The sequence below is a fragment of the Trachurus trachurus genome (genome assembly GCF_905171665.1).
Source record: "Trachurus trachurus genome assembly, chromosome: 11".
Taxonomy (NCBI): Eukaryota; Metazoa; Chordata; class Actinopteri; order Carangiformes; family Carangidae; genus Trachurus; species Trachurus trachurus.
This window is the reverse complement of record NC_139904.1, coordinates 10,225,889-10,239,282: the sequence shown is the minus strand read 5'-3', so window position 1 is coordinate 10,239,282 and position 13,394 is coordinate 10,225,889. Positions and strand designations below refer to the sequence as shown.

Below are 13,394 nucleotides of genomic sequence, written 5' to 3'. Positions count from 1 at the left end.
TTATTAATGAATAATTTAAATGTAGTCTGGATTCATGTCGTTCTTTTTCCCATTTTCACACAAAAAGTTCAGGTTCTGGTTTCATGTGATTTGATCCAGGTTCAGGTTTTGTTGTTAACAGGTGAACAGCAAAAAGATTTATACTCTGAAAGTTATTTTAAATTTTAATAGTAAGTGTTACTACAGCTTGGAGTTTACAGTTTAAATAATAATTACACAGAGATAATAAAACACACACAGTTTATTTTGTATTTACACATCTACCTTAAAATGATTTATTTATTTAATAGTGAGCCATTCATCTGTCTGTGTCTTTTGTACAGTTCATTTTTGGGGTGAAGCATCTCCCCCAGTTCCCAAAAGGAAATCACTTTAAATGATGTCAGAGGTAAACGTCCAATCAGAGAGCAGACGGACAGGTTTAATACCAGCTGGCTGTTTCTTGATGTCTGTTGTCAGTCAGTCCGTCTGTTCTTTCTTTCTGTCATTTATCGTCGTCCTCTCCTCTCCCAGCAGCCAGTACGTCCTCATGCGTCCCTTCCCCTTCACCTCGATCTCTCCTCGGAGCTGCAGCTGGAAGCCGCTGAAGTCCTGCAGAACCAGACGAGTCGCCTCCGACACGTGGATCTTCAGAGCTGCAGAGAAGAACGACAATGACAAACTTTATTTTTTGTTCTTTGCAAAAATATAAAAGTGAAATTCCCCAAACGTGTAAAAACTACTTGTCAACAAAAGCATTTTCTGATTAATGAGTAATGGCATCAACCAGAGTATCATTGTCATGGTGCAGGATGACATCACCGACATCGTCCAATCAGCCGCTACCTGCCAGTCCATGTGACTTAATGAGGCCGCTCTTCTATCTGGATCAGAGTCTGTTGAGGTTTCTGCTCCACCACAGACCTTAAGGCCGTGGCTTCAAACTAAGACTCATTTAATTTCCCCTCACAGAACATTTGGTTCTGTACTTTTTCTCAAATGTGTGTGTGTGTGTGTGTGTGTGTGTGTGTGTGTGTGTGTGTGTGTGTGTGTGTGTGTGTGTGTGTGTGTGTGTGTGTGTGTGTGTGTGTGTGTGTGTGTGTGTGTGTGTGTGTGTGTTACCTTCTCCGTTGGACTCCATCCGTGACGCTGTGTTGACTGTGTCTCCAAACAGACAGTACCTTGGCATCTTCAACCCAACCACACCTGCACACACTGGACCTGAGCACACACACACCAAAGGTTATTATAGCTTTAACATTTTATTAGTTTTTATTTGTATTTAGTTTGTCAGTTTGCTTTTTTCCTAAATTTTGGTTTAGTTTCAGTTTTTAGTTAGTTCAACGAGTGATTAAGCAGTTTTAGGTTAGTTTTCATTTTTGAGGAACTGACTAGTTTAGTCTAGATTAGTCTTAATCTTAGTTTTTCATGTTTTAGAAGAAAGACCTCGGAAGAAGATGAACTTCCAAATCTGTGTGAGTATTTTTCCCTTTTAGTTGCATCCCATAATGTTCCCATCAGTCCTCATCACGTTACATTCACTTTGCATGAGATGCGCAAGATTTGCTGCGAGATCTTCTTCCGTGTTTACATCAGACATCCAATGGTTTACAACGACGAACCAACATCTTGCAGCAAATCTCGCACATGCGCACAGACATCAACTGAGCCACTGGGAGCTACTGCTACAACAAGGCTAAAAACAGAGATCAAATTAACTTTTACCGAACAACTTTTTCATGTCGTGGCTTCAGGACACTTGGGTCAGTACGGACGAGCAGTATGGAGGTATCTGGATGTTTCATAGTGTGTGTTTTGGACGATTCAAAAGTGAACTCTATCCGCCGCCATTATACGAAAATCCGTAGTCAGCCGGACCCCCCCTGGAACTCCTAAAGCGTTTTGATGACTCGTTTTGATAAAGCATTTTGGCACGACGGTGAGTAGAAAATTGGTAAATTGGAAAATATCCCTTTAACCATAACAACCCTGACACAAACAAACACAACAACCAGTTACTTTGTAGCATCATTGGCCATTAACACTGACACACACACACACACACACACACACACACACACACACACACACACACACACACACACACACAGACACACACACACACACACACACACACAGACACACACACACACACACACACACACGTACCACTGTGTATGCCGATGCGAAGCCGCAGCTGCTGGTTGGGTCGGTGTCGGGTCCTGAAGCTCTTGACGGCCTCCAGCAGGGCCAGAGACATCCGCGCCACCTCCCGACCGTGGAGCTTCCCGTTCCTGCCCGGCAGCCCCGACACCACCATGTAGGCGTCTCCGATGGTCTCCACCTGAGGGCATGACGGCGTTCAGGGAGTCTTCAAACGCTTCACCTTTTACTTTTACATCTAGACTCAAAGCTCTGACAAAGTCTGAGAGTCTACGCTCGAGTACGCTGAGTAAAATATGACATTATTTATTGTTGTCTTTTACTGTTGTTTCTGGAACGTCTCTTGCTATTGATTTTTAACTTTAAATTTGTTATTTTATTAAAAATCCCTCTGGAAAAATCTAAACCAAAATGGCTTTTAACACTTAAAACTGTCTGTGTTTTTTACTGTTGATTTGGTAACACTTTACTTGAATACGTGTTCATAAAACAGACATAACACTATCATAACCATGACATGACATAAACATCAATGAATACTTATGACAGCTGTCGTTAAGTGTCATTCTGTAAGTTATGTTACTTTTGATGTAAAGTTGACATTATTTGAGATGTTTTTGTTATGACAAGCCAGTGCATATTCTCATTTGTCCAGGTCATAGTATTTCAAAGGAGGTTAAATCGAAAGCAAGAGAGATTCAACAATCCAGCCTCAAAGAACAACAACTGTTCACAAGTGGCAAGTGACAACAACGACTGTCGTTACAACAACATAGGGCACTAACGAAGTCGAAACCAACTTTCCATCAAAGACAGTAATTTAAACGACTGTCGTTGGCACTTGGAGCACTAAAGGGAACCAGTGACATCATCACCCTTGTGAAACGCCCACACAAGAGGTTAAATAGTGAGTCTCCACACCATATAGTTGGACCAGTCCCAGCCTGGTCAGCTGCGTACATGAACTGATGAAGCCTCTTGGATGAGAGGTGAAACGACTTCCTAGACAAATAACTAAGTCCAGTTGCTTTCGATTTAACCTCCTTTGAAATTTGTTATGACAACTTGACATAAAGACAATGTAAACTGTCATAGCAGACCTAATTGCCAAACTTTAAAAATTATGTCAAGTTCTCATAACAAGGGCATCTCAAATAACGTCAACTTTGCATCAAAAGTGACATAACTTACCGAAAGACACTTAACGTCAGCTGTCATAAGTATTCATTGATGTTTATGACAGGTGTCATGTCTTGGTTATGACAGTGTTATGTCTGTTTTCTGAACGTATATTCAAGTAAAGTGTTACTGTTGTCTTTACTGTTGGTTGTTATTTTATTGTAAAGCACTTTGGTCACCCTTTGGGCCATTTTAAAGGGCTATACAAATAAATCTTGATTGATTGTTTGATTGATTACTATGATATATAAGAGTAAACTGCTGCATAGCTTAACAGGGGGAAACAGTGTGTTACCTTGTAAACGTCAAAGTTGTCTATGATGGCATCGAAGCAGGTGTAGAGGTCATTCAAAAAGGTCACGACCTGAAAAAGAGGAGCACATATAAAATTCACACCTCACGTTGTCATTTTATACAAAAACATTTACTTAAACCTACATATGGCAGCTAAACGTTGACAGTCGAGGAGTTTGTTGAGTTTTGTTGTGGTGATATCACGTCACAACACTAGATGGAGCCGTTGCAGCTTCAGGGTCTCGTCGACGTCTCGTTGTGCCGCTGTGGAAAAAGGTTTTTATTGTTGTTCCACTGAGTTCTGTTGGCACAAAGAGGCTGTTTCATAATGTTCTTCTGACCTGCAGCAGCTGTGTATTCATGTTCTTCTGAGCTCCGCTGACATGCAGAAGCTGTTTGAACATGTTCTCCTGAGCTCCGCTGATCTGCAGCAGATGTTTTGTTTTGTTCTACTTAGCTCTTGCAGATGTTTTTATTATGTTTTACCGACCTGCAACAGCAGTGTTATCATGTTCTACTGTAATGACCTCCAGTTATGACCTGCAGAAGGTGTTTTATTTTGTTCTGCTGAGCTCTACTGATTTTTGATTTGATTCATTGTTCAGTAGAAAAGAGAGAACCCGTACAGTCCCCACACACTCTGTGAACTGACGAGGATGACACCTGCAGCAGATGTTTTATTTTGTTTTCCTGAGCTGTACTGATGTGTGGCAGATGTTTTATTTTGCTCTACTGACCTGCAGCGGCTATTTAATCATGTTTTACCGAGTCCTAATCTCCAGAAGCTCTTTTAAAGGTCCCATATCATGCTGTTTTTCAACCATTTCACATGGGTCTAAATTGTCCAACCACTTTGTATTCGTAGTGTATTGTCCCCAAATCAATCTGCTGTTCTGAATCTCAGCAATCTAAAAGTGTCTCTCCAGAACTCTCCTGGTGACATGGGGAATAGGGATGGGGTCGGGCATTGATTTCTGAATAATCAAATAGATGCTCAGTTAAAAAAAAAAAAAGTTTCTGAGACTCTCATCTCGTTTGAAAAAATGTAAATATTCCCTTTTTACTGTGACAGAAGAAGGAGAAACACTGACTTGACTGTCGCTGTTCAGGAAAAGTCTCAGTGCGCGGAACTCATGTTTTTCCAGACTGGCTCAGGGGGAGTATGAGGAAGTACCGGGAGGTGGAGTCACTCCGAGTTCGGTGCCTCGTGACGTCAAGCTGCACAGCACTTCCAATTCGCCCGTTTGGAGACACAATCTCAAAAAAGTGAAGCAATCAATTAAGGGAGTGAACAGACTTTTTTCACCTCAGGGCTCCATAGAAAGGCCACGGGAACACATAGGACCGCTACAAAACCAGTAGAAAGTGGATTTTGCATAATATGGGCCCTTTAAAGGTAGGGTTGGTGAAGTCAAAAGTCCCAGCCCCTTTCCTCAGACTGTTCTCTGAAGCCAAGCCTCCACCTTTCCTCCGACGTGGGTGAAGACGCCCAACGTGCATTGCCAGAGCTACACTGCCATTCACCAGACTGGAGTGTGGCTTTTCCTCTGACGTAGGTGAAGACTCTGGTCACGCAAGCGAGAGGAGGGAGAGAGACGGCAGCACTAGACATGTGGGCATTTGATTGGTTTTTCCTTTTCGGAGCGAAAAGCATGGATTGGTCAGAGTTTTGTCCGTCCTGCAGCTGCCACAGAGGTCTGATTATTTTTTCGTTCCTTTTTCTGAATACGTAATGTATTGATTACTCTCAGGATAGAAGGACCATTTCACCCAGAATAACAAAACGTGTTTCTGAACAGGAGTACCTAACTATAACTTTAACATGCTCTGCTGAGCTCTACTGACCTGCAGCGGCGTGCTCTCAGCTGACAGGGCGGTGAAACCCACGATGTCACTGAAGTAAATGGTGACCGAGTCGAAAGCTTCAGCCTGAACCGTCTCACCTCGTTTCAGCTGCTCAGCTACTGAACTGAAACACAAAACAGACGTATTTATATTATATAAGTCTTAGTATTAAAAACACATACAGTTACGGTTATGTGTTACTCGATGCAGCGTGTATTTACTGGGGCAGTATCTGGTAGAGCAACGCCTCGGCCTTGCGTTTCTCCTCGTGGTACGCCTGCGTCCTCTCCTCCACCAGCTCCTCCAGGTTGTTGGCGTACTGCTCCATCCGAGACAGGAGGTTGTCCAGGATGTTTGAGCCATAACCTCTGGACAGACAGACACGTGGACAGACAGGTGGACAGGATGTTTGGCTTTACATTGAGACCTCGGTCCGGCACAGTGGCGCCTCGTTCGTTGTCTAATAGTATAAAGATAATGAATATGGAGGCAGATGTTTCTTTAACAGACAGATGTTCCAGATCACACACACACACACCTGTGTTGTTTCCTCAGCAGGATCTTGATGGTGTTGAAGTCGGGGCGTTCGCTGGGCTCTTCGCTCCAGCAGCGCTGCATCAGGACTCCGAGCTCCTCGCTGTGACTGTGGAAGCAGAGGGACGGACGGACGGACGGCGCTTCACCCTGACACACCACCTGGACGATCTCTGAGGGGGGGGGGGGGGGGCAATAAATCAAATTCAATCAAATTTAATTTATTTAACACCTTTCAAAGCAAGTAAATGCTGTTCAAGTGCTTTACATTTTGATTGAAAGAGTATATATATAAGAAGTGAAACAAGAAGAATGACGTGGAGACTAATGCACGAAGATTAAAAACAAGTAACAACAATAAAATATGGCAATAGTAAAAGATAAAAACACAATAAAATATGATAAAATCATAAAAAAACAAAAAATGTAATAAAACAGAATAAAATGCAGGATAGAAATATAGAACAAAATATAAAAACACTCAAAAGAAAGATAACAATAAGAGAGAAGAAAGTAATAAAATAGAAGACTGTAAAACTGTAGAATACAATAAAATAACTCTGAGACTATGACATAAAAGCCAGATTAAAGAGATGGTTTTTAGCCTACGTTTGAAAGACAGAGTTTAATGTGCTGTCTTTATCTCATATGACGCTCCTCAGCACTGATGGGAATAACGGTGTTATAAAAATAACATTGTTACTAACAACGCTACTTTTACAACCTCGTTACTGTTACTGAAAATAAAATGCGCCGTTACTTGACTCAAGAAGTACCGTCACAAAATAATACACCTGTTAAAGTGTAGTTAGGTTAAATATACATTTTGTTTCAGTCCATCACCTAGTCGGAAAAAAGACGTTCATCAGGAACTAACCAACTCAATTCAATTCAATTCAATTCAATTCAATTTTATTTATAAAGCGCATTTCATGCACAGGGCAAACTCAATGCGCTTTACAATAGTTAAACAATTATAATACAATGCAATAATAGTGCAAACAATTAAAAAAGTGCAAATTTAAAGACAAAACAAAGCAACATCAAAACAGTATCACATACACGTCTATATCAGTATCCCTCCTCCGCACAGTGAGTTGGTTAGTTTCAGATAAACGGGAGGTTAGGGGGTTGTTGTCAGGGAGTTAGGGGGGCAAGTCCAAGTAATGTGACGTATTTGAGCTTTTTTTTTTTTTTTTTAAAGTAACACAATAGTTAGTTTTCCTGGTAATTTGTTACTTTTATAATGTAGTAATTCAGTTACTAACTCATTTAATTTTTGGGGAATGTAATTGTTAATTATAACTGATTACTTTTTAAAAGTGACGTGCCCAATGCTGCTGCTCAGTCATCATCTTTTTACAGTCTATGGTCATCACCTCTGTGACTGATGACACTGCAGGTCGATGTGACGATGAGTCATCATCATCATCATCATCATCATCACCTGGTGCAGCCGCCGGTCACTTCCTGTTCCTCTGACGGAGCTAAACGCTGATTCCTGGGTTCATGTTACAGCTGACTGAAGCGGCCGACCAGCGACCAGTCGACTCAGGGAAACATGAACCAGCGCTCGAAGCAGTTTGTTGTGGGTCAAAATACTGAGTTCCTACGAGATGGACTAGTGTTTTTGTTCTTTTGTTGTTTATTTTATGGACTGTACAAATTATCTGGAATATATATTTTACTATGACTGTTTTTCATAACTTTTTTTTTTCCCTATTAGTATTATATGAATAGCAGAAGGGGGTAGGACCAGAAACGTTTTAACAACTTCTTACCCCTTTTGAACATGACAGGCATCTTCTTTAGAGATGATGAGGTAACACTTTATTTTAAGGGGTCCTTGTTCCTGTGTATCTACCTAATTAATTACAGTGTAATTACCTATGTAACCGTATGTAATAACATGTACTTACATTGTAAATACATAGTGTATTTTCGTGTACTTACAGGTCCTTGTTACACTTGTAATAAGAAATGCTTGTGCAAAGAGAGAGGACAACAAGCATTTCTTATTACAAGTGTAACAAGGACCTGTAAGTACACGAAAATACACTATGTATTTACAATGTAAGTACATGTTATTACATACGGTTACGTAGGTAATTACACTGTAATTAATTAGGTCGATACACAGGAACAAGGACCCCTTAAAATAAAGTGTTACCGATGAGGATTATTAATATACATTTATTCATTGTCTTTACTCTTGACATGTTCAATAAAGAAATGAAAATGAAAAAATGGTCTGCGTACGAATCCTTCTAACCAGCATGCATCACTCTGCCACCCCCCCCTCCCTCCCCACACACACACACACCAACGACAGACTGAAACCCTGCAGTTTCAACTCGTCCAGTCTGTGTTTTCTTGACACTGATCTGAGAGCAGAGGGAAGTGAAGACTCATTTGTGTGTATAACTGTGTGTGTGTGTGTGATGATAGCCATGTGTTATCGAGCTGACACACTGGAATGTAACACACACACACACACACACACAAACACACACAGAGCTGAAATCAACAACCCAGCGTTCACACCTCCACCTCTGACTCCTTCAAAACAAAACAAAGTCTGCCGGTCTCCTTCTGGTAATTTGATATTATACAAAATAAATAACGCTGAACTGAGTCACTCAACGATGATAAACACTTCTATTACAGATGTGGTAAAAAAAAAAAAAAAAAACCCGACCACCACCGACCTTTAGGAGTGAGAGTATGAGTGTCCAGGTAGAAAACTCCTCGGAGCAGAGCCACTTCCTGCAGGACGATCCCGAAGCTGTACACGTCTCCTTTCTGCGTCCCGCTGGGCGGCGGACAGTCCAGCCTCAGCAGCTCCGGCGCCGTCCACAGTTTACCTGCACGGAGGAGCAACATCGTCCTCAGCCCACAGAGACAAAGAGACTCAAACTATCTGGAGGTTTGATACAGTACGATACAAACACGATAGGGATATCTTTATTAAAGGGATACTTCACCTAAAATCGATAATTCACCAATTTTCTACTCTCCGTCATGCCAAGGAAGGGTTTGGAGAACTTTCTTTTATCAAAATGCTTTAGGAGTTCCAGGGGGGGTCCGGCTGGCAACGGATTTTCATATAATGGCGGCGGATAGAGTTCACTTTTGAATCGTCCAAAACACACGTCCACATCCAAATACCTCCATACTGCTCGTCCACACTGACCCAAGTGTCCTGAAGCTGCCACATGGAAAAGTTGTTTGGAAAAACTTAATTTGATCTCTGTTTTTATCCTTGTTGTAGTAGTAGCTCCCAGTGGCTGCGCGAGATCTGCTGCGAGATGTTCTTCCGTGTTTACATCAGACATCCAATGGTTTACAACGACGAACGAACATCTCGCAGCAAATCTCGCACATGCGCACAAACATCAACAGACCCACTGGGAGCTACTGCTACAACAAGGCTAAAAAAACAAAGATCAAATAAATTTTTTCCAAACAACTTTTTCATGTGGCGGCTTCAGGACACTTGGGTCAGTACGGACGAGCAGTATGGAGGTATCTGGATGTTTCATAGTGTGTGTTTTGGACGATTCAAAAGTGAACTCTGTCCGCTGCCATTGTATGAAAATCTGTCCAAAAGCGTTTTCATGACTCTGAAAGTTCTCTGAACCCTTCCTTGGCATGACAGTGAGAAGAAAATTGGTGAATTATCGATTTTGGGTGAAGTATCCCTTTAATCCCTAAAGGGAAATTCAAGTCAGTGAAACCTCTATCAGTCCCACTGTCTTTCCATTCAGTGCATTACAACCTAACTGGATCCTACCGTACGTCTCAGTCTATTTCTGTTCTGTTATTCTTTTTACTGTAAATGCACCTTTAAAGAAAAATGACAGTGAGCTCTTCACAGCTGCCTAATGTCATTGTGAATTCTGTTTTATACTTGTACATGTATTTAATAATAATTATGACAACACGATAAACATGTGAGCAACGTAACAATGCGGTCTGTTGTGTTTAAAACTCTTTGCTCACACACTTGTGCTCCATAAACAAACTAAAGTATGACCAGATTTAAAGAGAAACAGTTGTTGGCATCAGGCTCAGTTTCATTTTTTGCTAAGATTTTATCAGTTAAAAGGAGATTTAAGTTCTTATTTTTGTGATTTTTGACCTGTATGTGTTGCAGCCTGGGCAGTTTGCTCAAATTATGAACATTTCAGGATTTTGGGCTTGTTCAGGTTCAGACTTTTACAGTTTTTTGTTGTAGTTGTTTCAACAATTCAGCTCATTTTCCAGCCATTTTAGGACTTTCAACTGTCAAATTACACATTTTTCTGTTGTGAACGTTTTGTCATACAATTCTCTCCTGCTAACAAGTTCTTCTTTCACTATTCAGCTATTGCTTCACCTTCATTAACATTTCTTCCACAGTGCTCTTTAGCTCTCAGTTTCCAGTGTCTCACTGGAGACTTCGAGTTTTCCATCGTTTCAACAGTTATACTTCAACGTGCAGACAGACCTGCTCAAAAAGGTCTCAAATGCAGTACAGTAAAGATGACCATATCTATCTATCTATCTATCTATCTATCTATCTATCTATCTATCTATCTATCTATCTATCTATCTATCTATCTATCTATCTATCTAGCCATGTGTCTGTAAGGATATATAGTCATCACATATATACATCCATTATTTAGTTATTTCTGTTTTTCTATTCTCTGCCTCTGGACGTGGAAATAAACATGCGTCCTACATCTCTGACACATTAAAATCTGAGAGGACGCAGTGAACTCACTCTCCTTGCATCTCAGGGACAAACCTCATTTTTAAAGTTCATCAGCTCAGCTGGGAAAAACCACATGATATTACTGGGTCTACTCTGGACTTTTACTGCGACTATTAAAGTAACTTAAAATCTCTCTTGTACGTTTACCAACTCTGTTTCTGATTAAGACACACACACACACACACACACACACAGGACTGACTGTGGTGTCAATCAAACATCTGGTGTTTTTTTCTTCACATTCAGTCATTGTTGAGAAAACAAATTAATTCTTTTCTTTTTTTGTTTCTTTCATATGGTTATTTTATTTAACTTGCATTGTTTTGGTATGATTTGATTCTGTATGATCTTGGCATTGTTTTTACTTTGATATTTACAGTTTTTTTTTTGAAGTGTTTGATTGAATCCCTTGTGCCCTGACATTCGCTGTTGAAATGCATTCAAGGAAAACTAAAAAAAAAATAATTTTGAGAGAGAAAAAAAAGAATAAATTTAACATTTTCATACGTGCGTAGTAGGCATGCGTGTCCTCGGGGCTGCTGCAAGTCCGAAGACTTTCCAGACCGTAGTCGGTGATCTTCAGGACGAAGCGACTGTCGACCACACAGTTGGACGACTTCAGGTTACCGTGGGAGACGATGACGCTGTTGTGGAGGAACGCCATGCCCTAGACAGAAACAAAACAACTACTTTTTTTGTATTCATGGATGTGTATCCCTCTTTAATTTAGTTGAGTGAGCTCTGCAGTGTGTTCAAAAGACTGGATGTAGATGCTCTAAAAGATAGTAATAAAAAACTAAACAAACATTAAATTATATGGAAGAAAAATATGAAAAGACCCCCCCCCTCCTCCCCCCATCCCAGTTGGAGGATATTACCAAACAAAATGTTATCTGCATCAATAATGTAAAAGAGTGTGTGTGTGTTAAATCCCTGAGGTGAATAAACAAAAGGTCAAATTACAAATATCAGCACAACTCTGGATATTTTCTACAGCCCACATGAAAAAAAGGTGAAAGTCAGTAGCACTATCTCCATGGAAACAAGACTATTTCTTTTTTCTTTTTACTATTTTCTAAACGCTCCACCCACCACTGTTATTCCCAACCTTCAACCTACGTTACCTTGACGATGTCAGTGATGAGGGAGTATCTGAACATCCAGTCCAGAGTGATACCCTCGCTCTCCATCAGGTCCTGGAAGATAAACAAACACACACACGCACGCACGCACGCACGCACGCACGCACGCACGCACGCACGCACGCACGCACGCACGCACGCACGCACGCACGCACGCACGCACGCACACACACACACACACACACACACACACACACACACACACACACACACACACACACACACACACACACACACACACACACACACACACACACACACACACACACACACGTTTGTCTCTATACACATGTGAGGACCATGACTGACTCGCTGCGCTCTCTGGACTCTGACCGTCACATGAACCTGGTTCAAACCTGAACTTTTCCAAAATGTCCTCATGATGCAGCTGGCGATAATTAAAGGAATAGTTCACCAAAAAATGAAGTTCAGTCATTATTGACTCACCCTCATACTGATGAATACTCCGGACGAGTAGTTTTTTATTCCTCAAAGTGCATCTGGAGACCTGGGAGGCCGGTTCCTAGTCCAACAAAATCCTTATATGAGAGTCAATAGCGCCCGACACAAAAAGGTCCATAAAACTACACAAAAACCTTGTAATCTTTCTCCATGCTGCTCGTCCGCTGCAATCCAAGTGTCCTGAAGGGATATAGTCCAGAGTTTACTGGAAACGACGTCATTTAGGACATTTTTACAGCCTAAACAGTCCTGTATTGAATTTGCCTGGAGCACGCACGTCAGAGTGTAATTCAGGACTGTTTACGCTGTAAAAATGACGTTGTTTCGAGTAAACTCTGGACTATATCCCTACAGGACACTTGGATTGCAGCGGACGAGCAGTATGGAGGAATATTACAAGGTTTTTGTGTAGTTTTATGGACCTTTTTGTGTCGGGCGCTATTGACTCTCATAATAAGGATTTCGTTGGACTACGAACCCCCCTCCCGGGTCTCCAGATGCACTTTGAGGAATAAAAAAACTACTCCGGAGTATTCATCAGCATGAGGGTGAGTCAATAATGACTGAATTTCATTTTTTGGTGAACTATTCCTTTAATGAAGCTGCTGTGTCTTGAGTGCTGTATGGATAACGTGTCATGTGGCTAAATCCTGGCGGCTGTGGTTGGTTTTCTAGGTGCAGCAGATGAGTTGGTTGAGACTGATGAGATGTCGTAATCCAGATGTGACGTTGGCGGAGACGTTTTTCCTGTTTATGCTGCTCTGATATCAGTCAGAACATCCTTGTTTCCTTGTTTTTGATAAGCCTATAACATGTTTACTGGATCCTACTGTACGCCTCAGTCTATTTCTGTTTGTTTAGATGTGAATGTACCTTTAAAGGAAAATAAAAACTGAGCTTCACTGCTGCCACTGTTGTAAATCCTGTTTTATACCTTTAAATTCTTTAATTATGAATAGGAAAATAGCATAAACATGTGAGCGTACTGTAACAACTTGGTTACTTTAATTTGTCTGTAGTGTTTTAAAACTCTTTGT

General features: G+C 41.0%; 1 protein-coding gene across 1 annotated transcript in view; it reads right to left on the bottom strand.

Moving 5' to 3' along the window:
• Positions 1-296: 296 nt before the first annotated feature.
• Positions 297-13,394, bottom strand: part of npr1a (natriuretic peptide receptor 1a) — a 50,445-nt gene continuing 37,347 nt past the window's right edge. The window contains exons 13-22 of the mRNA XM_083982022.1: positions 11,878-11,949; positions 11,261-11,420; positions 8,703-8,858; positions 5,999-6,167; positions 5,682-5,828; positions 5,461-5,584; positions 3,617-3,685; positions 2,149-2,323; positions 1,102-1,200; positions 297-635 (exon numbers count right to left, since the gene is read on the bottom strand). Of these exons, the coding sequence (XP_083838148.1) occupies positions 460-635; positions 1,102-1,200; positions 2,149-2,323; positions 3,617-3,685; positions 5,461-5,584; positions 5,682-5,828; positions 5,999-6,167; positions 8,703-8,858; positions 11,261-11,420; positions 11,878-11,949 (1,347 nt within the window). The 3' untranslated portion in view covers positions 297-459. The remainder of the gene's footprint in view (positions 636-1,101; positions 1,201-2,148; positions 2,324-3,616; positions 3,686-5,460; positions 5,585-5,681; positions 5,829-5,998; positions 6,168-8,702; positions 8,859-11,260; positions 11,421-11,877; positions 11,950-13,394) is intronic.